This window comes from Heptranchias perlo, chromosome 9, assembly GCF_035084215.1.
Source record: "Heptranchias perlo isolate sHepPer1 chromosome 9, sHepPer1.hap1, whole genome shotgun sequence".
Lineage (NCBI taxonomy): Eukaryota > Metazoa > Chordata > Chondrichthyes > Hexanchiformes > Hexanchidae > Heptranchias > Heptranchias perlo.
The window spans coordinates 20,373,349-20,400,409 of record NC_090333.1 but is presented as its reverse complement, the minus strand read 5'-3'; the positions used below and the strand labels follow the sequence as shown (position 1 = coordinate 20,400,409).

The 27,061-nt window shown below is 41.4% G+C and overlaps 1 protein-coding gene across 2 annotated transcripts in view; it reads left to right on the top strand.

The window, feature by feature from the left end:
• LOC137325178 (dihydropyrimidine dehydrogenase [NADP(+)]-like) overlaps positions 1-27,061 on the top strand; it is a 598,790-nt gene that overhangs the window by 565,282 nt on the left and 6,447 nt on the right. The window contains exons 21-23 of one of the 2 annotated variants that reach the window (XM_067989972.1): positions 7,987-8,130; positions 9,398-9,538; positions 12,409-12,452. In XM_067989972.1, the coding sequence (XP_067846073.1) occupies positions 7,987-8,130; positions 9,398-9,538; positions 12,409-12,435 (312 nt within the window). In that variant the 3' untranslated portion in view covers positions 12,436-12,452. The remainder of the gene's footprint in view (positions 1-7,986; positions 8,131-9,397; positions 9,539-12,408; positions 12,453-27,061) is intronic. The other variant, XM_067989971.1, reaches the window with a different exon arrangement.

Here is a 27,061-nt window from a genome sequence, read left to right as displayed (position 1 = left end):
TTGGATAAGTACTTGAAGGGAAAAAATTTGTAGGGCTATGGGGAAAGGACGGGGGAGTGGGACTAGCTGGATTGCTCTTGCAGAGAGCCGGCACGGGCTCGATGGGCCAAATAGCCTCCTCTGTGCTGTAACCATTCTATGATTCTTTCATGACCTCAGGACATCAATTTGCACACAAGGTACCAGAAACAGCAATAAGATAATGACCAGATAATCTAATTTTTGTGACGTTGGTTGTGAGCTAAATATTGGCCAGGACACCAGGAAAACATCCCTGCTCTTCTTCGAATAGTGCTGTGGGATCTTTTACATCCACCTGAGAGGGCAGACAGGGCCTCAGTTTAATGTCTCATTCGAAAGAAAGCACCTCTGACCGTGCAGCACTCCCTCAGTACTGCACTGAAGTGTCAGCTTATATAAAGAGCCAGGATGTGTTACAAAAATAAACGAGGTCTGATGCAACCAGCTTCACTTTGGTACTTATTTGAAGGTATTATTTGATTTTTTTTTTATTCACTGCATTCTTTATGTAATAGACTCAAAGTCAGTTATTCTATATATGGAAATGGAGGCAAGAGCTCAAATATAGTTTCATCAGCTTTAATTTAATCAAAATATTCCATCACATTGAATGTTAAACTGAAAGCTGGAAATACTTTGAAAATATTTTCCATACATGTATAATTAAACTTATTGAAAATTGTTAGTGCTGTCTTTGTAATGCTGATACAAACAGGCTATGCCCCGCTGCCCGCCTGCGTAGGGTGGCCGATTCCTGTCGGAATGGCTCCCAGCCAAATTGGTTATTCTAGAGATGCTTATTAGCAAAAATGAGAGTGCATGGAATTGGAGATGGCCTTTTGACTTGGGTTGGAAATGGTTTGGTAGGTAGGAGACAGAGAGAGAGGATAAAGGATGCATATGCTGATTGGCGGGATGTGACAAATGGTGTTCCCCAGGGATATGTTCTGGGGCCTCAACTTTTCACCATATTTATTAATGGCTTGGATGAGGGAATAGTGAGTTGTATATCCAAGTTTGCAGATGACAAGTTAGGAGGGACAGTAGGTAGTGCAGATTGGAGCAGGAATTTGCAAAGGGACATAGACAGATTAAGTGAGTGGACAAAACTATGGCAAATGTTGTTCAATGTGGGCAAATCTTTGGATGCAAAAAAGATAAATAGGAGTATTTTCCAAATGGTTTGAAACTAGGACCTGTAGAGGAGCAAAGAGATTTAGGAATCCAAGTATACAAATCACTAAAAGCTAGTAGACAAAAAGCAATCAAAAAGGCTAATGGAATGCTTTATGTCAAGGGGGCTGGAATACAAAAGGGAGGAAGTTATGCTTCAGTTGTATATAACCTTTGTTAGACCCCCATCGCAAGTACTACATTCAATTTTGGGTGCCACACCTCAGTAAAGATATATTGGCCTTGGAGGGGGTGCAACACAGATTCACCAGAATGATACTGGGGCTTAGAAGGTTAAAAACAGGCTGCACAGCTTGGCTTATATTCCCTTGAGTATAAAATATTGAGGGGTGATGTGATCGAGGTGTTTAAAATGTTAAAAGGGTAAATACGAAGAAACTATTTCCTATGGGTGTTTTTGTCCCATTTTGTGAGAGTGATGTAAAACTCCTCTGCTCATCACGGTCCCATGTTTATGTACTATACTGTTCCTCGGCTTTCCTATACCCGTTTCCATTTTCTCAATCATCTTCCAATAAGTCTACACACCTTATCGAATGTTACCATTTCAAAAGCAATTTTCTTCAATTTAAAAAAACAATCCAGATTATGAACCTCTGAACAGGCACTGAACTGGTTCCCTGCTGCAGCGTGCTTGTGCAATGAACCCACATTCTGTCATGATGGAAGCACGCTGATGAATGGGACCAGTTCAATACATTTACTGGAACAATCCAAGAAATAACAGCAAACTTAGAGATGCAGGAAAAACTGATTCTGCCACTATCGGGTTTACACGGTGTGCTTTGATAACGCCATCGACTGAGGAGGACCCGCGTGTCGGCAGTTGACACTATTGCAACGTAAAAGTGCTTTGCTTTCTACAGAGAAGGTTCATTCCAAGCAACTATTACAAAAATCTTAATTATCACAATGTTCTGATACCCCTGCACCCATGGCATCTACAAACACAAATGTAAATAAGAATATTAATAAGTTAGGGATGAGAAAAGGTCATTCAGCTCATCAAAGATGATCCCTCTAGTACTGAAACTCTTCCATCATCATCTAACTGTATTTTGAACAATCAATGTTTGTGCCTCTCCCACCCTGCCTGGAAGATTATTCTAAATAATGTCATATCATTTGTTCAGTGCAAGAAATGATGTAAATTCTAAAAGTCAAATAGGTATCCAGTTATCATTAAATCAACAGTATTATATCCTGCTAATGATTAATATGCAAATACTGACTCAAATAACAAACAGAGCATCAATGGATGCACTTTGAACTTTTTCTGCAACCAACATTTCTGTACATTGAAATATCAATGTCTCATGACAGGAGTTTGTAGAGTGATATACTGATATTACTACAAACTAACTGTACCCACTTTGAAGAAGCTTTCTTTGTTGTGTCTTAAAACTAAGTGCGTAAATAATTTTGAAAAATTGAAACATACGGTTAATATCAAAACCTTTGACTTATAATGCTCTTGACAGTCACATTATAGTCCTTTAATGTAGCATCAATGTAATATTTTAACTCATGAGCATCTCAATTAGCTAAGAGTTGGCTGAGAATCAATTATAATCATAGTGCAATTTTTTTGTTCAGTGACGGTTGTGAAAGCTTCCCTGGTTTAGGGCTGTACTGGTGCATCAGATGATTCATTATGTTGTCAACCTCTAACTAGCACCTAATACTTTTCAGAAGATGGAGAGAGGTTTTAACTGAAAATGCCCATTATCTACAGATGGGATGGATTTAACACCTCCAGTGGGACCAAATACATCAGTGATGCAGCCCAAGGGAAAGGCATGGCTAAAATAACCTACACTACCAGAATTTGTGCATCTGTCACAAAAGCTGCTTTGATTGTCCTAAGTGAAAACAACAATCGTGTAATGTACTCTGTTTTCTAATTCTAAAACCTGTATGTCTCAATGGACAGCTACCAGGTTTGGTTTAGTGGTCATTGCATCACTAAATGGTCAAAAAAAACGTTTTAGGTATGGCAAAAACAACCACCAGCTAATAATAGATCTGTACAAGCCTCTGTACATGCCTTTTAAACAAACAAATTTGTCAATAAACAATTCATTTTAGCAAGGCTTTTCACAAGGTCCCACATGGCAGACTGATCAGAAAAGTAAAAGCCCATGGGATCCAAGGGAAAGTGGCAAGTTGGATCCAAAATTGGCTCAGTGGCAGGAAGCAAATGGTCGACGGGTATTTTTGTGACTGGAAGGCTGTTGCCAGTGGGGTTCCACAAGGCTCAGGTCCCTTGCTTTTTGTGGTATATATTTATGATTTAGACCTAAATGTAAGGGACATGATTAAGAAGTTTGCAGATGATACAAAAATTGGCCATGTGGTTGATAGTGAGGAGGAAAGCTGTAGACTGCAGAAAGATATTAATGAACTGGTCAGGTGGGCAGAAAAGTGGCAAATGGAATTCAATCCGAAGAAGTGTGAGGTAATGCATTTGGGGAGGGCAAACAAGGCTCAATAAATGGGAGGATACTGAGAGGTGTAGAGGAACAGAGGGACCTTGGAGTGCATGTCCACAGATCCCTGAAGGTAGCAGGACAGGTAGATAAAGTGGTTAAAAAGGCAAACAGGATATTTTCCTTTATTAGCCAAGGCATAGAATATAAGAGCAGGGAGGTTATGCTAGAACTGTATAAAACACTAGTTAGTGCACAGCTAGAGTACTGCGTACAGCTCTGGTCACCACATTACAGGAAAGATGTGATTGCACTAGAGAGGGTACAGAGGAGGTTTACGAGACTGTTGCCAGGACTGGAGAATTTTAGCTATGAGGAAAGATTGGATATGCTGTGGTTGTTTTCATTGGAACAGAGGAGGCTAAGGGGTGATTTAGTTGAGAAGTATAAAATTATTAGGGGTCTAGATGGAGTGGATAGGAAGGCCTCATCTGCATAGGCCCGCAATCTCCCACCCAAAACCAGCAGGAAACGGTAGCTGGCTGGCAGGCGGGAGCAGAATATTGGGCCACAGGAGGCCGCGCCAGGTACCAAATGAATAGTGCCCAGCACTTGGGTAAGGGGAGGGGGTTCAGGAGGGCCTCACAGTCAGGGAAGGAAGGGTAAACCCGGGACAGTGATGGCCTATGCTTTCCTTGTGAGGACCACTTCTGGAGGACCACTCCTACCCCTCCTGGACCCACAAGAAAAGTTTTTTAAAAAACAGTTCTGGGACACTTTTGGCTCTGGCTCTTCTTCTCACTAGGTTGGCCTGGGGGCTTCCACATGCAGGCCCCTGGTTAAAATAGCAAAGGGGTCCCGATGACTTAATCGGTGTCCCATCTGCATATTTAAAGAAGGACCTTGCCGGATTCCAGCAGATGTCCCTCTTGCCTGCTCAGAAGAGCAGATTAAGGATTTTAATAAGAGATCGATCGATCGATCAGAGTTGGAACACAAGTTATACTGATTCACTGAAATAGGCACTGCTAGATTTCAAAAGACTGAGTTATGGATCTATGCCATTAGAACCAAAATATTTGCTTTTAAGTGTGTAATTAACCTCTGAGTTTGAATTGAGAAGCAACGAGTAAAAATTGTGTTATATCTATGATATACCTTGTTAAAAATCTTTTGTCTGTTCTTCAGTACAATACATAAACACAGGACCACAATGAACAGAGAAGAGTTTTACATCACTCTCCCAAAAAGCTGGGAGTTCTACATCCTCAGTCTGGGAGCAGCTCAGGGCAGGATCAGCGGCCAGTATGGCCAGTGAATGTACCTGCTTATTGACGGGTACATGTGGGCACCACTTGGGAGTCCAGGCCAGAGAGCCCTGAATACAGACAATTTTTCTTGAAAGCATTTCAGCCCTTTACAAAGTGCAAACTTTGACGAGGTCAGCGGAGGAGGTCCCAAGGGGGCGCATCCGTGCAGTTACACCAGGATGTGTCGTCTTCTGCAGATTTGTGCCCTGGGGCGTGACTTTGAAGGCGGATACCACAGCCTGAACACGTACAGTGTGCTCAATGTCCCAGGATTCATTAGCAGCATTTAGTTAGTCCAAATGATGCAAGTTTTCTGTTAAGTTTCCTAACAGATCTATTTGGTTGTTTTGCAAAATTATTAGAAGGGGAGTTGAAGGACAAATTTCAAAAGTTTGATTGAAATAAAAGTTTACATTGAGTACTTTTTAAAACAGAGCGGCTGTGTGTGTGTGTGTGTGTGAAAGAAAACAGAAATGCATTTCAAATACGACACACTGTATTGGTTACGTACCTATTGTAACTTTATTTTGTGTTCAAATCATAAAAAATTATATAAACTCCAGAAAGGTTATCAACCTGAGAAACAGAGAGACAATTGATCCTAATTGAATTATGAGTTGAATTTTGAAAGCTTCTCAAACAAATGGAATGGTTTATTATCATAGCCTATGTTTTGTTGATAGTTAGAAAATGCAAACTTTCTCACTGGATAGCTGAGAGACAGAGAGAGATAGACAGAGGGACAAAGACAGAACAACAAACAGACATCCAGGAGCCAATAACAAAACAATGAATTCAATGTTTGCAGAGGTCTCTTAGAAACTTACATGCCAATGTTGGCAGACCTAAGACCACCTCCCTCAGTGCTGTCAGAACCATATTTACCATCTTCTCTTACTGCTGAAAGACATCAGGATTCCACCAGTGAGCCAAATCCCACCCCCCCACCCCACCTCAGTTCTGTTAAACATCAGGTTCCTCAACACAGTTCTTCCAAACCACAGATTCCGCTTCCACAGCGATGTCAGATCAAAGGACCTTCCAAACTCCAGCACCCTAATTATATTACTCCAAACCTCCCTGAACCACAGTTCCACTAAACCTCAACACCATCTCCTCCCCACAGTAATATCAAAGCCCAGGACTGCCCCCGTGCAGCTAAACTGCATCCCCTCCATAATGCTGCTAAATACAAGATATTTACTTCCAGCTCATGCCTACCATCATGCTGTGTACCTTTAGCTTGGAAATGATGAGGGATAAAAATTGAATACATAGGTAGAGGAATATGTATATATAAAGAATGCCATTCCTGTACTGTTTTCACAGAATAGGAACAGCATAAGTCATTCAGCTTCTCGAGCCTATTCCGCCATTCAGTTAGATCATGGTTGATCTGTACCTCGGTTCTATTTACCTACCTTTGCTCCATATCCCTTGATATCCTTACCTAACAAAAATATCCATCTCAGTCTTGAAAGCTCCAAATGTCCCAGGATCTGCAGCCTTTTGGGGGAGAGACGTCCAGATTTCTACTATCCTTTGTGTGAAAAAAGGGTTTCCTGATTTTGCTCCTGAATGGCCCAGCTCTAATTTTAAGATTATGTCCCCATGTTCTTTCTCCCACTAGAAGAAATAGTTTCTCCATACCTATCCTATCAAATCCCTTTATCATTTTAAATACCTCAAAATCTGATAGGGCAGCTTGCTCGCAGAACCCTCTCTTCCCCTCCCACCCCACCCCAAGAAATGCACTGCTCCTCAGAATTACAGACAGATTTGTGAAATTTAATTCCCAAAGCACCAGTAAAAAATCAAGCATGCCACGTAATATAAATGGAATTTGAATGATTTAGTCACTGTATATCATTAGCCCTGATGTTGAGACCTACATGACCCCTATTGTTATAAAATACAGTATCCTCTGATTCACTGTGAGCAGCAACACAGGAAATTTCCTGGTAATATATTGAACCTTTCTGTCACTGACTTCCTGTCACACTTACTTCCTGTAATACTTTCCCCATCACACTTTGTTGATGGCACCTCTACTGTCGTCATAAGCAGTGCCATGGAAGAGCCGTTAGTTTAAACTAATTTCTTAGTTAGGTCTGCCTTTCTTTGTATTTTGTAAGGGTAAATTCACAGATCCTGCACCCATAGTGGGGGAACTGCACTCAGAAGGCATTGTGGGCTGGAGCGACATTGTTTGCAGCCCTATCTCTTACCCACACTCCCTTCGAATGTGGCCCCCACTGGGAGCGAGGAATTGGTGAATCTATGCTGTAACGATCTATCTAATCCAAATTTTAAGCTTTTCCACTTTTGTTTTTCAAATGAAGGAGAATGAAATATTCACCTTATATTTCCAGCAGTTTACTGCTGATCTGTTTAAAGTGCTCTGAGCCAATTGCTGGCACAGCTGATTGAGGTGCTGGGGAGCAAAACACAGTAAATTATTTAAAAGCCTGATGGTAGGTGGTGCAGTGGATGTTTAGTCTCTGGTCAAACCTGCAGCCCTCTACCACCAGCAGTAACTCTAAATCTTTAATGAAACAATTTCAACAAAGTCCCTATTGAACAGATACTCTGCCTAAGAGTGTAACTGCTCCAGCATTGAATTAACTACAACTAATTCTTACCAGGTCACTTTCATTTTCCCCAGTGTAAATGTGTAAATCCACCACATCATTTTTTTAAAATGTTATCGATTTCACTCCTTTTTTTGGGAGGCAGAAAACATGGAGTAATTTGGAAAATGGAAATACCGTGTTGTTTCTCAGTTTTAAATGTCCATTTCTGCCCTACAGTGGTAACACCGAAGTGGACAATGTACTGTGTTGAAACTTTTACAAAGTAGAATAGTAAAGTAAAATGCAGCTTTTTGAATTTCTAAGTATCTGGTAATGTTTAATATTAAACATTATAAATACATGGCCATTATCAATTTAATCAGGACCCAGGCAAATGTATAATTTATAGTAAAAGCAATCAGCTTTCATCACTTTTCTTTGCAATTGGCTGTTTTTCAGCAGTTGCCCAGTTTTGGTCCTTACCTGGAACAGCGCAAGAAGATTATTGCAGAGCATAAACTGAAACAGAAGCAGCTGGATGAAGTGGTCCAGGAACCTAATGAAGGACCATATGCAGTCAAGAAACCCATTCCAAGAGTCCAGGTAATAAGAACAACAATAATAAAAACTTGCAGGTAAATAGCATCTTCAACATAGAAAAAACATCCCAAGATGCTTCACAGAGGCTCAAGGAGAAATTGAATGGCAAGCCAAAGATGGAGTTATTTGTAAGGGTGACCAAAAGCTTGGTCGACGAGGTAGGTTTTAAGGAGGGTCTTAAAGGAGGAGAGGCAGGCGGAGGAGTTTAGGGAGAAAGTTCCAGAACGTGGGGCCTAGGTGGCTGATGACATAGGTTGCCAATGGTGGGGCAAAGGAAGGGCGGATATGCAAGAGACCAGAATCAGAAGAACGGAGAATTCAGGGGGATTGTAGGGCTGGAGGAAGGTACAGGGAAAGGAAGTGGTGAGGCCTTGAAGGAATTTTAAACGCAAGGTCGAGAATTTGAAATTTGAGATCTTGGGGGACCAGAAACAAATGTAGGTCAGCGAGGGCATGGTTGATGGGTGAGTGGGAGATAGGATACGGACAGCAGGGTTATGGATGAGCTGAAGTTTACGGATGGTGGAGGTTGGGAGATCAGCCAGGAAAGCATTGGAATATTAATGTCTGGAAATGACAGAGGCATGGATTAGAGTTTCAGTTGTATATGGGCTAAGGCAGAGGCAGATGTGGACAGTGTTACAGGTTGAATATAGGCAGTCTTTGTGATGGAGAGGATCAAAAATTCAGCTTATGGTCAAGTAGGACACCGAGGTTGCAATCAATCTGGTTCAGCCTAAGTCAGTAGTCAGGTAGGGGATGGAATCACTAACTAGGTTTATTTTGGGAACCGAATTCAATGGTTTCGGTCTCACCAATGCTTAGCTGGAGAAAATTGCAGCTCATCGAAGACTGGACAACACAAAGACAGTGGGGGGGTCGAGAGAGGGATGATGGAGAGGTAGAGCTGAGTATCATTAGCATACATGTGGAAATTGCTCCCATGTCTGCGGATGATGAGGAAGAGAAGGGAGCCAAGGATAGATGCAGTGAGAGTAAAAAATGGCATAATTCAGTCAAAGAACTGCCAAATGCATCAAATAATAGTTGAAAAAGATTAGGTTTAGTTACTTGAATTTGATTACTGTCAAAAATAAAGCCTTACTTTTATCATTATTTGTATCATTATTCAGAGAGTACAATATTAGAAAACTGGTCATTCAGTTCATGGGCTGTTATCCTGTACTGTATTAGTTCACACATTTATCAAAATTTGTAAATTGCTTGAATATTTCAAATTACATTGACTATTTTTCATGTATTTATTCAGGAAATAATTGGCAGAACTCTGTCACATATTGGAACCTATGGTGTGCTGAATAACGAGGAGCATGTAGTAGCTTTGATTGATGAAGAAATGTGTATCAACTGTGGCAAATGCTACATGGCTTGCAATGACTCTGGTTACCAGGTAAGAAGACATTAGTAATGAGCACAGTGTGTATTATCACATCTGATTTATGAGGTATTTAGATCTACAAATTGAAATCCATGTGTATATCTGTTATAAGCAAATCTTTAGCAGACCACAGTTCCCTGAGACCAAACAAACTGAAGACTTTTTAGCCTACAGTAAATAAACGCACAAACAGAAATATGTAAATGGAGGAACATAAGTGAATTATTTATTTTAAAAAATAAACTGTTAAAGATAGGTCCTTTAGTGGGATAAATGTTACTTCCGTTTGAGTCCACGCTATTAGTTGCTGTTTTTAAACAATTTTTGAACCAATTTAATGATGGGCTCAAATTGAGCAAAAAAAATGTAATTAAATTCAGAATATATTTTCACTTAATTATCCTGCACCGACCATGGAATCAGGCTTATAATTTAATGGGGAAAATCACAGTCCCGTTAGAAATTCTTCTGGCCTCACAGGTGCCACAAGTCCTCTATCCCTCCCCACTGTTAATGCGGTTTGATTTACTCACTAGTTTTTTTTTCCCACCTTCCCTCCTCTTCCTTCCTCTCCTGAAGGTATTGAGTCCTTGCTGGGGCAACAGTCAACATTTGGTAACTCATTCAAATGACTATTCTTCATTTGTGAGCCTTGACAATGATTGTTACCAAACTCTTCAACTGCCTGGAATCACAGCCAAACTTGATCATGCCTTCAATCTCTCGACACCTCAAGGACACTGAGGCCAATTGTAGCTCTCCTTACTGCCACCCCTAACCTACTTGGTCTGTATGGCCCGGTTACTCACTAGATAAATTCACCAAACTTAATGCTATGTTTACAGTCAGTCCTATTTCACACTACGGTCCTCTGTAATTATTTACATGCACAACTCTAAAAGCCCTTCCTTCACTTCAACATACACCCACATCACTTACTTCAGCTCTCCCACTCCTCAACTTTTGAGCCTCACCCTTATTTACTCTATCTTCTTGCAGGACAAATTGGTGCACACTGACCAACAGAGGCAGGGCACCGGCGGGTGTTTCCCCAACCTTAAATACCTCTCCCCCTTCAAGGAGAAGGCCGTGGAGCTTTGGAGCTCAGTTCTTGCCGTGGTAAAGTCGGTGGCATGTTGCCAACACCTGACTGAGCACCTACACGGTAACCCTGGAACCCCTATGAAGCACAACACAGATACAAGCTTTCATTCCCTTCTCTGTTCCCCTTAATCCCAAGGGGGTAAGGTTCACCCATTCTTAAGAATGGATGTCTGTCGGGAAGGATACAGGTGGGGGATTAAAGTTACATCTGTGGCCTCCCTGCATTCTTTCCGTACCATTCCAGCCACCAACATTTTAACTGACCTGTTTCTGGCTGCGTGATGGGCACCCACCCCAGGCAAGCAAGGTCCTAACTGAAAGGCCAAAGTCGCACTGTAATGACGTCATACCCACCTCCACTGCCTTTTAACTCAAATTGGCGGATGCTCCATCCACAAAATTAATGAGATATGATGCAACCTCATAGTCGTCTCATATTCTCCTAAAGCTTTTTCAATTGATTGCTAGATTACCTGCCATTTCTAGTTTTGTTGAGAACAGAACATCTTGAATAATCGACGTTCGGGCCTATACAATGGTTGCATTTCCCTTTCTTAATGTTTTGCTCTTTCATTTTAAATGACTTTTCGTCTGATACAGTATTACAGAGCAGATTAGAATCGAGTAAAACAGTTCTGGATCGGTACTGAATCTATCACATGCAGAGTATGTACTGTATCAATTTAGCTGAAAAGCACATGGAACTGTCGGAAGCTGGCTTTAAATGTTTTTTGTTTCCACCTGAATGCATTTCTAAAATATTCTGGCAGAATTAGTGAGTTACTTCCATTTCGGACACCATGAGCATTTGTTATTACAGGTCAGTTGCTAACAACTATAAGCTTCAGAGTTGAAGACATATGGGGATGAAATTGGACCTCATTGCACCTGTTTTCTAGGAGGAAAACGCAGGGCACGGAGGTCCAATTCAAGGGGACAACCTCTCTCGCCCAAACAGTGTCAGAAACATATTTGTAAGGAATCTTACAACACCCGGTTATAGTCCAACTGTTTTATTTGAAAATCACAAGCTTTCGGAGGCTTTCTCCTTCGTCAGGTGAGCGAGTCGCTGACGAAGGAGAAAGCCTCCGAAAGCTTGTGATTTTCAAATAAAACAGTTGGACTATAACCTGGTGTTGTAAGATTCCTTACATTTGTCAACCCCAGTCCATCACCGGCATCTCCACATCATGGCTACCTAGAAACATATTTAACAGCATATTGGTGTGAAGCATTCCAGGAGTGTCGTGAGTCTCCAGAAGTTAAAGATTAATCTCCAGGACACTGCTGCAAGCAACCCAGGAGAAAAATCATTAGGGCATTACACAAAAATTGTGTTTTTGTTTTCCATTTTCTTTGAAAACTTCTGATTAAAATATTGGAGATGAAAAAAATGACTGTTTGACTGGGCAGGGTGGTCATAGGATGAAATCTCCAGGAATATGTCCAACCAGAGTTGGCAACCCTATGACAGCATCTTGCTGCTTCTTCAATGATTCCAATGTCCAGGCCTCAATCATCCTTCCTGGCAACCCATTCCAGCTGTTCTTACCCTCCCTGTGAAAAAGAAAATATGTTACCCCCTTCACAACTCTAAACCTTTTCCCTCTGGTAGACAAGCTAGAGAAATATAAATAAAGACGTTTTGGGGCAGTTTCAAAAGTCTTCACAAAATAGATAATACGCAAAGATATTTAAATGGCCTTCAAAAAAGTCTGATTCACATCTTTTAACCACCATTTTTGATTTTACTGCATGCTTCGTGGCCTGCTCTTCAGATGATGTTACAGATTCTGTTGCTATAGTAACAGCCTAGGCTACGGTAAGTGATTGCCATAATATTGGTACCTATCCGCCTTCAGGACAAAAAAAAGAGACTATTAAATTCAATCCAAATTAATAGAAAGAGGTATGCAGTAAATAAGCTAGCCAGTAACATACAGTTTTTCCTCTTGTGGGAGATGATCATTCGGTTTTGGTTTGGTCTATTACAGGTAAAATTCAGATTTGTGCCTCTTGTGGACAGCAGTCCTTGAAGCACCAGAAAATTAATTTCTTCTTAATTACCTTTTTTGCATATTATTTTTAAGTACTGGCCAAACACTTTGCTATGTGATTATCCAGCAGAGATTTATATTACATTTGTTTCTGTAATATTTAATATAAAAGAAATGCAGACTTGGAGACCAGTGACAATTCTAGTGTCGATTCTGTAATGTTGTAGAGTTAAATCAGCTGCAGCTGTTGACTTCAATCATGCTTATGAATTACAACATAATTTACCAAAATGGTTGTGGTAAAAGCAAAAATTTTAATCAGACCTGATTGTATAATTTGTGTTGATGTTCTTTTGAGTATAATGAGTACAGTACATCAGAAAGTAAGAGCAGCAGTGTAACTCATTATAACAAAACCAGTATTAGATCTCCTGCTATATCTACTTCCTGAATTTGATGCACATAGAAAATGTTTCAAGTATCCTTAATCTTTGTTGCTCACTGTTCTGGGAATTCTGTGGCTGTGTCATAGTGTTCATTAAAGTCATTTTTCAATACATTCAAAAAGTAGGCCTGTTTGTAAATATCCTAGCTTAACACAGGATGTTCGGATGAACAAAGTCTTATGATAAAATGTTAAAAAGGATCAGTTTAAATTCATTAAAATGCATTGAGTTACTGGCTTGGTGGCATAATTCATTCATGCGCTATGCTGAATACCAGCCTCGGCTAATGCTTGAAACCACACTTCCCCTGGAAGCTGAGTGACTAATCTCAGTCTTATCACCAGGTGCTCGGTGACAGGGAAGACTGGAGATCAAGGAGAGAGTTACTTGTACCAGCAGCTAAACCATAATTGACAGCTCCCATAGAAACAGGTCAAACTGCTTAGCCCTCTTGCTTGAAGAAAACTGCCTGGATAGTAGAGGGGAACTGTCTATCAATCTAGCCACCAGCTCTTTAAGAGTTAATTTTCTTTTTCTTATGCTTGTGATTGTCTATTAATATCGTTACATCCTCAAGCAGCTAAAGAAATAATTTAAAACCAAATAGGTCTGAAATAATTTCATCTTCTAGCAAGCCGAGCTTTGCTAATGAAATATACTGCTGTATTCACAGAAGAGTAGCAGCATGTTGCTCATTTCTTGGACCTAGATGATCCAGATTAATAACAAGTATTTTTAAATCAAGACAGCGGGTCAATAACATGAATCTACTAATTAGAATTTGTGAATCAGAAATCTGCCCTTTTTCCTATCTGTCTCTTTTCTTCTGTCAATAAAGCATCCAAGAATGATTCTGTTCCAATTTACAGGTAAAAAAAAATTTACGTATGTGGTTTTCATTACAGTTTATACATGAGGGAATCTCAGATAAAAATCGCATAGATGTCCCCTTAACATATGGTCTGCATCCTGTATTTTCCGAAAGTACTGAGGAGTTGTCCAACCCTGAATTTATGGAACAGTTGCAGGTTATCTAGTGGGACAATATCTGTAGTTTGATCAAAATCAAGTAGTGAAAGGATGGAATTTTTACTATAATACAACAGCTGAGACACTTCCATTGTCTAATAATAGGAACATGAGAGAACGGAGAAAATTCATCTTGCCCTGGAGAGGTCGAGTTTTGCTTACACATTAGGGATTCCGACATATGGCTAACATCTGAGACCCTTGTAATCAAAAAGACATTTTCCTGTTAAAAACATATTCAGTGCTGCTGTTATATGATTAAGAAGAACAATCATAATCAATGCCATCGCACGTACGCCACAGGCTTCTTTCACAGCCTTTTCCCCTCACATCACAACAGTTACATCTTCCTGTCTGCATATTCAGACATCAACTTGCCAATATACTTCTTTATAGCCGTTTATCAAACAAATGAAAATGTATCTGTCGGAAAAATTACATAAAAATTTGCATCATTTGCCAGTTCAAAAATATCCAACATTGATATACCATTAACACATAGGTAATCAAGGTGTAAATTTGGGATCTCAGGCATACACATTCAGCCCTAAGCCTATGTCTCATTCGTTAACCTGTTAATTCTCTTTCCCCCTACCATCCTACCTACTAGACAGTTTAAACCAACAAATGTGGCTACTTAATTTTATTGTTCCAAAGTATATGTATTTACAATTTCAAATTAAATCTTAAGTATTGTACTTATTGCATAATAAATTGCATTGTTCTGTCCTATAAAATGAGACCTACAAGTCCTAATAAAACTGAAGAAACTAATTTCCATAAAAATATATCATTCTAATAATGTTAGTCACTGTATTTACTGTGCTGACTTTATGACATTCTTGTTTATTCAGCCTGATCAAGTTTAAAAGAACCTTCACACTCCATAAAATGATCACCTTTTAAGCAACCGGACTTTAACAATCTTGTTCAAAATTCTTCATGTCTGTAAAAGCTTTAACCTTGATATAATGGCTAATATGTTTACCACAAAATTTTGCATTACTTTCACCTACCAGTAACAGTATCCATCATAAATTTGCAGTGCTATGGGGAAAGAGCAGGGGAGTAGGACTAATTGGATAACTCTTTCAGAGAACCAGCACAGGCATGGTGGGCTGAGTGGCCTCCTTCTGCACTGTACGAGTCTATGATTCTATGTAAACCTTTTTCTGGTTATAGTAATCAATTACTACTAATGTGGACAGAATAGTCCAATCAAGAATGGGATGGAAGAATTATATCACTAAGATTGTGCACCACCATGTAAGGATCCTGAAAATTATTCATAAGGAATACTGTCCTGATTTCATTAGAGACTGAGAGAAAGAATGGAAGAAGTGGAATGGTGAGCTATGCATGTGTGCTAAGAGTGGATGAGTAGTGGTGAATTTGCATGAGTCCCCAATGTGGACAGAGATGGGGACTGAGTGTTTAAACATGTGTTAGCATGGGTTGTGTGCGCTGGGGCTGGACAGCCATACCAAGGACTTAGCAGCACTTCTTAATCTAACAGCCAGGAAGGGTGTATAGAAAGAAGGGAAATAGGGAAAAATTAAACTGATCGAAAATGAAAAAAACAGGAAAAAAAAGACGAAAGAGACAAAGGGAAACCAGAAGAAAAGTAAGAAAGAGAAAATTGTGAGTTTATACTGCAATGAAGGATTTAGCATTGGCTCTATTTTCACAACAATACAAACAGGGAGTAATGTTTTCACTGCCTGCTCACTTCACCATGTAATTGGGGAAAGCAGAGGTCCATGCACACACCATCAAACACTGGTCACTGGTCACTTTCCACCAATGTGATTTTTATTGATTGAAGGGAATTGAGGAAATAGTCATCGCTTTCCAGTCATTAAAGTGTTAATGATTGCACAGTGGGCTGCCAAAGCCTCTCTTAACTTTAACAATTTACTCTTCTACTATGAGGCTTTGCACAAGCTGCTTTTTGTATGAGAGTCACTGCCCTTCCTCACCTCGTCTGGGTTTTTTTCGGTCACCGTGTATCTATTGATGTTTAGTTTATACAGCAATTTTGTGGCCTATCTATACCCAAGAAGACACTGCTCCAATGCTAAACCTGCAGAGCAAAAGCAACAGTAGTGGCACAATAAAAGATCAGACCTTTTAAAAGAGATCTGGGCTTAAGAGGCAGGTTACTATACTTAAGCAGAATCAAAAGTACAGCAAAATACAATTCAACTCCTGCTCAAAACACCTCTGCCTTCTTCTTTCTTAACCTTTAAAAAAAGAATATTTTTGACTTAAGTATCAGTCACTTTACTCAATTTCCTCCTTTGTGGCTTAGCATCCATTTTCTTATTTATTTCTATCTTTTTCCTCCCTCAGTAAAACACCTTGGGATGCCATCTGGGTTAAAGGTACTATATTAATACAAGTTGTTGTTGTCAATTCAATTGTTTGCCTGCCCCCTATCGGGAGCTCATGGTATCTGCTCTCTGCATAGCTAGGGTTTGAAGCCGTGCTTCTCAGTTGCCTAATGACTATTCTCCATGGGAGGAAAATAAGCATGCTCTGTTTGGGGTCCTAGTGGGTTCAATGGAAGTTCTGAACCAAGCCAACTCTCTGTCGCAGATTTGATAATCCAGATCCATAGTACTTCACGGCGCAGTTGATATTTGACAGGATAGGTATCAGCCACATTGCACATCCATTATCTGCCTCCAGTGTTTCCATGTAACCAAAATCTTCCATGTAACCCAAACTGGACAGAATACTCAAGGTGTGGTCTGACCAGGCCACAACTTCCTCTGACTTGTACTGTACTGTTTTGTCTATATAGCTCAGCATTCAGTTTCACTTTGTTGCTTGCTGCTGTGCAGTGGTTGGACATGCTGATTATCAAGTTTACCCTAGGGGGTAAAAATTGGATCGAGTTGCTTCTGTTTTATAGGTGTAAAATGGGCGCAATGAGGGCCAATTTCAGGGACAAACGTCCCATGCCCAAAAGATACCTGAAAGACCCCTTACATACGTAAATGAGGGGCAACATGCCTGTTTTGGATATCGCAGGGCTTCTGTTCCGCTCCAAATTTGCCAACTAAAGGTAAGTTAAAAAAAATATATATTTTGAAAAACATTGATGTGGAACCAGAAGGAGCAGGAGTGCTCCCCTGGCTCCATTGTATCCCGATTGCCCTCCCTCACAGTTGCCGCTCCCACCCGCCGGGATTTATCTTCAGGCCGATGCTGGCAAGGCAACCGGACTGAATTTAATTTCCTTCAAATGAGCGAACTGCCTGTAGAGGTGCGACAGGTGCTGGCAGCTTGCCCAATTAATATTAATGAGGTCCGAGGCCCAATTTTGGGCCCGCCTTGGGCCTCCCACTTCAAGCACGTGTTGCTGCTGCATCGCTGCCTACACATCGAAAATCAGGTGGTGAAGAGTTTCTACCCTTTAGATCTCTTTCAATTTCATCCTTACCTATTTCAGCATTATTTATGGAGTAATTATGTCACCCATTTTTTTCTTCCTATTTGCAGTACTTTACATTTATATTAAATTTCATTCAATATTGTTCCATCCTCTTACATATTTTGTCCAACTCATCTTGAATATCATCTGCAAATTCCACCAATTTGCATTTTCTTTCTGAATCTAACTCATTGATATAAATTAGGAACAGTAATAGTTCCAGCACTGATTCCTTGGGCACCCCACTCAACACTCTTCCCACCCCTCCCCACCCCTGATACAACTCCTCTAAGAAGTGTCCACTGTTTTCATTCCTTCAGGCAATTTCTTACCCATTATCAAGATTTACCCTGAGTCCCCGCAGCTTTGTTCTTAACTAGCAGCCTTTCATGTGGAACTTTCATGTGGAACCTTTTGGAAGTCTAGGTCCATCGCATCATGGGACTTTCTACAGACCACTTGGGATGTAATTTTCTGAAGACAGTCAAGTAGGTTAGTTAGACAGGAACTTCCCCTCTGAATCTATATTGACTGCTGTTTATTAGGTTAATATTGTACAGATAATCCTGAAATTTGCTCCTGATAATCAAGATTGCATAAAATAGAAAGGTTAAACAAATTGAATTGAAAATGAAGAGAACAGCAGCATAAAATAACAACAAATGGAAAATCCACCCTATTTGCTAAATTGTGGGGATTTTCCAAGTATGAAACAGGATAGCTGGGCCCAAAGGAATCTTGAGCTATTTTAAGTAATCCAGTTCCAACAAAATAAAATTAATTAGGATTTATAGTTATTTTAATGAAATTAAGCTAAAAGAGAATTGGCAGTTAAAAGACAAAAAATGTTTTTAAATTTCCATTACCTCTTGGCTCCAAGCTCAGGATTCCGTCTATAATACATTAGAGGAGGCTATGGATTTCACCCTATCAGGAAGGACCAGGTAGAATCTTCAGAGAGGATAAATTATAGAGTTGGTCGGAAAGAATTCATTATGAGGGCCAGAGCCAATGAGAAGAGAATGTCAGAACCTTGAATTAAGCAAATAAGATTTTCAGTCATGAGCAACATACCTGAGATGTCCAGCAGTACTAAAAAAAGTCTGAAAGTGGCAAGCAGTGACCATCACATCAATTGCAGATGACTAAGTGCCATTAATGTATTTTTCCCTCATTCTGGATCCCTATTTCTTGTTTTTCTCTTTTTTTTTCTATTTCTCTGACTCCCTTTTGCTCTATTTATTTTTAACTCTTCACAGCCAATTTGGCTTTGAGATTTGTAAGTGTGTTTTGCCTCCCAGAAAAAGCCAGATATAATGTCAGGACTATCTTAATAGTCAAAGTAATTGTTAAAGGCCACGATTAAAACTAAACACCCTCGGGCAGATATTCCGGCACGGCATTGCAGCAACAGAAGTGCAGCAGGACTGAACTTCCACCCACTACTTTGGTCGCCACCATAACCCTGTCCACAATCCTGGTGACAGAATCATTAACATATCGGGGGTGAGTGCCTGCGCCGGTAATGGTGCTACAGGGCCCCTACCCAATGCAGAAGACGGATTTTCAGAGCAGCAGGGTGGCACTGTGAACGGAGGACCCACAGGTCAGCTGGCGAAAGACAAGTTGCATCCTCGTAGTTTTCTGGTGTTGCTCCTTTGCTGGTAGGCCCAGTCAATTCCTTCCTGATAAGGCCCAATTGTGGCCCAGGATGGCACCTATGCCTGCATTTCTCAGACTTGAGTAGTGCTTATTATTGTGGTGGTGCATGTGGTGGGACTCACAGGGGATCCGAGAAATGCCTCCAGACACACCCCAAAACTGCTATCAGGATGTAAAAATGCTAGCTCCTCTCCATCAGAATATGCCATTGATGATGCTCTGAAGGGACAGAAATCCAGGGAAGGCATGTTCCGCCCCAACTTCCAGTCCCTCCACTGTTCCTACGCCAGAATCCTGCCGCAAGTTGGAACAGAATTTCTGGACTCCTATCGTATTAATAAAGGAATTTCATATTGCAATGAATGCTGAGATAATCCCCATTCCAGTAGCATTTTCTTGCTGTCCAGCAATAGAAAACAAAAGAAATGCTGGAAATTACTCACAACATGTAGACACAAGAGTTATTGCCAGGCAGGAGGCAATTTCCACACAAGACTCCTGCCAAATATGAAGGAATAGCAGTCCTGGAAATCATGCCCATAAAAAAGGCACAGCCCGCCCCCCTGACTCAGCTCTTGCCTAATAATTATACTGTATGCAAAACTAACTTCACTAAGAGAACAATGGGTGTACAGATTCTTAAATAAATGAATACTTAATTTAAGCATTAAAGGTTTAAAGGCTAACCTTAACTATCGATCACACATAATGTTTCATCTTGATTTTTTTTCAAACTTAAGTTTCAAGTATTTCAGGGTTTGTCTGGCATTGTGCCATCTAACTGACACCTCATGAGTTCAAAGCTGCACATTTTATTATTGGCTGACAACAGTTCACATGAAGTAATTTGTCAACAGTCTGCCAGTTGACAATAGTAGAATACTGAAACATGCAGAGAAACATAGGTGCTACAAAGCTGCAGACATGCAGTTAGACACGCCAGTGTCTACTCTCTCAGTGCAGAACATCTTTCACGTTCATTTCATTTTTTTAATTTCAGTTTTGGGGCTTGTAACAGTTAATGCCTTTGATATAGTTTACCATAGATTGCTCGAATTCACAAGTTATTTAGTAGTTAAATGTAATTGGCTTAAATGTTCCATTTTTTCAAGTTAGTCATTTTTAGTTGCAGCTTTTTAAATGAAAGATACAGGGGTATAAGTCCATCTTGGGTGGTAAATTAAACTGGGTGATAGTGCCCGTTTTGCACACAGCCAAATTTCTTTCTCATTAACTTCAATGGAAAATAAAATCGGGCATGGTGCAAAACAGACTGCCGATTCGCTATCACCTGTTTTGCATTACTGCGCAAGGCGAATTTATACCCCCACATACTTCAGGAAAGTCTCACCAAAATCATGTTTGCAAGTTCTACTTTGGTAGCTGTTGGTTTTGTAATTAAGGAATGAAAGTGAAACTCACCTGTATTTTAATTTTTAATACTTCAGAAGTTGCTATCACAGAAATTTACCATACAGCTGGAGGCCGTTTGACCCATTGTGCTGGTCGAAAGCAAAATACTGCGGATACTGGAAATCTGAAATTAAAACAGAAAATGCTCGAGAAGCTCAGTAACTCAGGTACCATCTGTAGAGAAAGAAAGAAAGTTAACATTTCAGGTCGAAGATCTTTCGTCAGAGCTGGAAGACGTTAAAGAGTTTAACATCTTCCAGTTCTGACAAAAGGTCTTCAACCTGAAACGTTAACTCTGTTTCTTTCTCCGCAGATACTGCCTGACTTGCTGAGCTTCTCCAGCATTATCTGTTTTTGTTCCTGTGCTGGTCCTTGCTTATATTGGAGCTAGCTACTCCAATCCCATTTCCCTGGCTTTCCACATACCCTTTAATATTTTGCTGCTTCCACTATTCAGTTCCCTCCTTGCTGTCCTGTCTGTTGGAATGATTGTAACTGGAATGATTTGCTCTGTGCTGATCCTCAGTGCCACAGTGCTCGGAAATGATGTGAGATGACGTGGATGTCGAGTCCACATTTCTCAGCTTCAACACTGAGTAAAGCATTGATCAAAAATGAAATTTCATTACAACAGTATAGTCATGAAGTGATCAATTTGTGAAAAGATTGTCCATTGAGCTGGCGTAATACAGCTAAAATGATGAAGTTTTAATTTCAGTTTAGCATTCAACTGAACGTTAAAGTTGGGGAGAGAACAAGGAATCCGTGTTCAGCATGTTCATTTCTCAGTGCTGTAGGACTCCAACAACAAGCACAGAAGCAACTTAAAAGGCCAAAATCACCCTGATATACAGGGCAGCATTTGTGAATTGAAAATAATTATTACATGCAGATAAATTTACATTCATCACTTACTTAAGGAACTAGGAGATAGTCCAAGTATTCCTTAAAGGGAAGTTACAATCTGGAATTACTTAACTGCAGCTTAAAATGCAGCATTTTATTGTGCTGCTATTTCTCATATCTAGAATATTCAAATAGTTTTTAAATTACTCAGCTCTGATAATCCTTTCTGAAGTTATACTTTAACCCTGTCTGTACTGAGGATGAGTTATATTTCTTTGGATGGGATCACAGCAGCTAATATAATTTGTCCTGAATAATGGGTCTCGGACACTTTAAAACGTGTCAATGATTGACATAGTTGCATCTTTGAAACAATCTTGTCAATATTTATAGTTCTGGCACTCAATTGGTTGGAACTACTTTCATAAATTGAGTTAGGCGGCCAGGGTAACTAAATAAATAAATGAATACTAATTTTGAAGCTAAGTGCAAGGTCACACATCAAAATTCCAGAATAAAAAAATGTCTTGTACCAGTGTGCACTGTTTCTCAAATTTTCCATATGAATCCATTCCTCAATTTATCAATGTTAATTGCAAATTATCGGTAATTCAAATTCTAGATGAATACTAACATATACTTCTTAAATATCTTCTTCTTTGGCTTGGCATCCATTGTTTCGTGTGATTAAAGATCTGTGAAGTTCATAGAAACATAGAAAATAGGATCAGGAGTAGGCCATTCGGCCCTTCTAGAATGCTCCGCTATTCAATATAATCATGATTGATCCTCTATCTCAATACCATATTCCCGCTCTCTACCCATACCCCTTGATGCCTTTTGTGTCTAGAAATCTATCTAGCTCCTTCTTAAATATATTCAGTGACTTGGGCTCGCGGGTGCGTTCGTGGCGGGGGGGCTGCGGAAATCAGGGATTCCCGGGGCGGGTCCAGAGCCCGGCTCCAAACCAGCCACTTCCAGGTTCCCCAGTGACGCGCTGACATGCGCGCGCAGCCCCCGCATGTGGGACTCCCGCCGGCAATTAAAGCCAGCGGGGTGCCATTTAAAGTAATTAACCAGGTACTTCAGGTCGTATAGAGACCTGATTGACCTGATATTTTAGGAGGGGTGGGATTTTCAAGTCAACTGGGACTGTTTCCCGTACTGGGGGAAACAGTCCCAGTTGAAATGGATGTGTTGCAGCCATCAGCCTGTGGCAGCTGCAAAGGTCCATTTGACAGGTGGGAGTGGTGGGGGGGGAGACCCTCACTCATTGCAGGAGGCCACTCTGTCACTTTGGACAAGTTTGGCCTCCACCACCCTCCTCCTAACAATAAAATTCACCAACTTGCACACTTATCCCGGTGTGCAGACACATTTACCTACCTTGCGGACCCCCTCAAACGTACATCTTCCGAATGGGGGCCGCCAAAGCTGCAGTCATGACCTCATCGGAGGATGAACAGCATCACCAGCCTCGCTGGCCACGCCGTCCACCTCTGACACGTGGAGCCCCACCACACAGTGCTGTGACACATCCACCTGCACGGCAGGAGGGAGGGCAACCGCAGAGAGAGATGCGTCGCAGAAGGCACTACCCTCGCCACAGGGTCTACAGACCGAGGCTCAGCTTTCTGGACCTCTCTGAGCAGCAGTGCACATGGAGGCTCAGGGTCACTCGACATGTAGTCTTGGACATCTGCAGCCTCCTTCATGCCGAGCTGCTCCCGGCTGGCCCGAGCACTATCTTCTTACCTGTCGCTGTCAAAGTCACCACTGCCCTCAACAACCTCTCCTTCGCATCCTTCCAGGGTGCCACCGGGGACATCGCCGAAGTCTCTCAGTCGTCTGCACAAAAGAGCCCTGCAAATACACCTACACCCACTCTGCAGTGACACAATGGGTGGCATCAGTTGTGGGTCTTCATAGTGATCCTCAGGAAAGAGCATTATTGCACAAACCAGACAAGATTCGCAAAGACGTGGCAGTAGTGGTGACAATATATGTTATGTGAGTTGATCAGAAATTAAATATAGGTAAAAACCATGACAAACCCTCAAACACCCTTGTGCATCCCCTTCATGCTCACGACACGTTTGCCTTACGCTTCCTACAGCACATATGTGATGCATGCCCTGTGGCTGCAAGTTGAGTGAGGCTGACCGTGAAAGAGATGCATGAGAGGGTGAGTATGAGATAGAGCCATGAGATTGTATGAGGATTGGGTTGAGTGGTAGTGGTGGGATGAGTACTGGCGAGGTGAGTAAGTGCAGGTAAGGTGAGGATGAGCTTTGAGTGGGTGTGAGGAGTGATGTGATAGAGTAGTGTTGGCAGTGCAGAAGGAGATGTGGGGTGGGGGCGGTGATGTGGCAGAAGGAGTGTGGGGGAATAAGTAAGTGTACTCACTTCAGCTGACCTACTTAGGTCATTGAAGCGCCTCCTGCACTGTATGCAGGTGGTGCAGGTGACCTCCTCTGCCACCTCAAGCCAGGCCTTCTTGGTGGCAGAGGCAGGCCACTTCCTCCCGCCCGCCGGGTTGAAGATCTCTGTCCTCCCCGTCCTCCTCACCCCATCCAGTAGAACCTGGAGTGAAGCATCATCAAACCTGGGAGCAGCCTTCCCCCTGGGCTGCTCCATGCTGTAATTTTTCCTATTTTCTGCAGCATCAGTCAGTGGAGGACTGCCCCTTTAAATAGGGCTCCTCCAGCTGACAGCCTATGATGCGGCTGCGCAGTCCGCCCGCTGCGCAGCTTTCCAGCACGAAACCCAGAAGCAAAGTAGCCAGTGGTGTTCCGCAGGGGTCGGTGCTGGGTCCCCAACTCTTTACAATCTATATTAACGATTTGGAGGAGGGGACCGAGTGTAACACATCAAAGTTTGCAGATGATACAAAGATGGGAGGGAAAGTAGAGAGTGAGGAGGACATAAAAAACCTACAAGGGGATATAGACAGGCTGGGTGAGTGGGTGGAGATTTGGCAGATGCAATACAATATTGGAAAATGTGAGGTTATGCACTTTGGCAGGAAAAATCGGAGAGCAAGTTATTATCTTAATGGCGAGAAACTGGAAAGTACTGCAGTACAAAGGGATCTGAGGGTCCTAGTGCAAGAAAATCAAAAGGTTGGTATGCAGGTGCAGCAGGTGATCAAGAAGGCCAACGGAATGTTGGCTTTTATTGCTAGGGGGATAGAATATAAAAACAGGGAAGTATTGCTGCAGTTATATAAGGTATTGGTGAGACCGCACCTGGAATACTGCATACAGTTTTGGTCTCCATACTTAAGAAAAGACATACTTGCTCTCGAGGCAGTACAAAGAAGGTTCACTCGGTTATTCCCGGGGATGAGGGGGCGGACATATGAGGAGAGGTTGAGTAGATTGGGACTGTACTCATTGGAGTTCAGAAGAATGAGAGGCGATCTTATTGAAACATATAAGATTGTGAAGGGGCTTGATCGGGTGGATGCGGTAAGGATGTTCCCGAGGATGGGTGAAACTAGAACGAGGGGGCATAATCTTAGAATAAGGGGCTGCTCTTTCAAAACTGAGATGAGGAGAAACTTCTTCGCTCAGAGGGTAGTAGGTCTGTGGAATTTGCTGCCCCAGGAAGCTGTGGAAGCTACATCATTAAATAAATTTAAAACAGAAATAGACAGTTTCCTAGAAGTAAAGGGAATTAGGGGTTACGGGGAGCGGGCAGGAAATTGGACATGAATTTAAATTTGAGGTTAGGATCAGATCAGCCATGATCTTATTGAATGGCGGAGCAGGCTCGAGGGGCCTATTGGCCTACTCCTGCTCCTATTTCTTATGTTCTTATGTTCTTATGTAAAGGTAAGTGCCTTCAATTAAGCTGCGATTGCGTGCGGAGCACCCCGATTTCACTGGGCGCGTTACCCACATGCCCAGTCGACTCCCCGCTGCAAACCCGCCGCTCTCCTAATATCGGGCCCATGGCCTCCACAGCCTTCTGTGGTCGAGAATTCCATAGTTTCATCACTCTGAGTGAAGAAATTTCTCCTCATCTCAGTCCTAAATGTCCTACCCCATATCCTGAGACTGTGACCCCTCGTTCTGGAGCCCCCAGCAAGGGGAAACATCTTCCCTGCATCCAGTCTGTCTAGCCCTGTCAGAATTTTATATGTTACAATGAGATCCGCTCTCATTCTTCTAAACTTGAGAGAATACAGGCCTAGTCGACCCAATCTCTCCTCATACGACAGTCCTGCCATCCCAGGAATCAGTCTGGTGAACCTTCGCTGCACTCCCTCTATGGTAAGTATATCCTTTCTTCGGTAAGGAGACCAAAACTGCACACAATACTCCAGGTATGGTCTCACCAAGGCCCTGTATACCTGCAGTAAGATATCCTTGCTCCTGTACTCAAATCCTCTTGCATTGAAGGCCAACATACCATTTGCCTTCCGAACTGCTTGCTGCACCTGCATATTTGCTTTCAGTGACTGATGTACAAGGACATCCAGGTCCCTTTGTACATCAACGTTTCCCAATCTATCACCATTTAAATAATATTTTGCCTTTCTGTTTTTCCTTCCGAAGTGGATAACTTCACATTTATTCACATTATACTGCATCTGCCATGTATTTGCCCACTCTCTCAACTCGTCTAAATCGCCTTGAAGTCTCTTTGCATCCTCCTCACAACTCACAATCCCACCTAGTTTTGTGTCATCAGCAATCTTGGAAATATTACATTTGGTTCCCTCATCCAAATCATTGATATATATTGTGAATAGCTGGGGCCCAAGCACTGATCCCTGCAGTAGTAGTCACTACCTGCCACCCCAAAAAAGACTCATTTATTCCTACTTTCTGTATATTACCACCAATCACATATGCTTTAATTTTGCACACTAATCTCTTATGTGGGACTTTATTAAAGGTCTTCTGAAAATCCAAATAAACCACATCCACTGGTTCTCCCTTATCTATTCTACCAGTTACATCCTCAAAAACTCCAGTAGGTTTGTCAAACACAATTTCCCTTTCATAATTCCATGCTGACTTTGTCTAATCCCATTGATATTTTCTAAGTGTCCTTTATAATAGACTCTAGCATTTTCCCTACTTCTGATGTTAGGCTAACTGGTCTGTAATTCCCTGTTTTCTCTCTCCCTCCTTTTTTAAATAATGGGGTTACATTTGCCACCCTCCAATCTGCAGCAACTGTTCCATAATCTAAAGAATTTTGGAAGATGACAACTAATGCATCCACTATTTCCATGGCTACCTCTTTTAGTACTCTGGGATGCAGATTATCAGGCTCTGGGAATTTATCGGCTTTCAGTCCCATCAATTTCTCCAGCACTAATTTTTTTACTAATATTAATTTCCTTTAATTCCTCCTTCTCACTAGACCCTTGGTTCCCTAGCATTTCTGGAAAGTTATTTGTGTCCTGTTCCATGAAGACAGAACCAAAGTATTTATTTAATTGCTCTGCCATTTCCTTGTTCCCCATTATAAATTCTCCTGTTTCGGACTGTAAGGGACCTACATTTGACTTCACTAATTTTTTTTTTACATACTTGTAGAAGCTTTTACAGTCCACTTTTATGTTCCTTGCAAGTTTACTCTC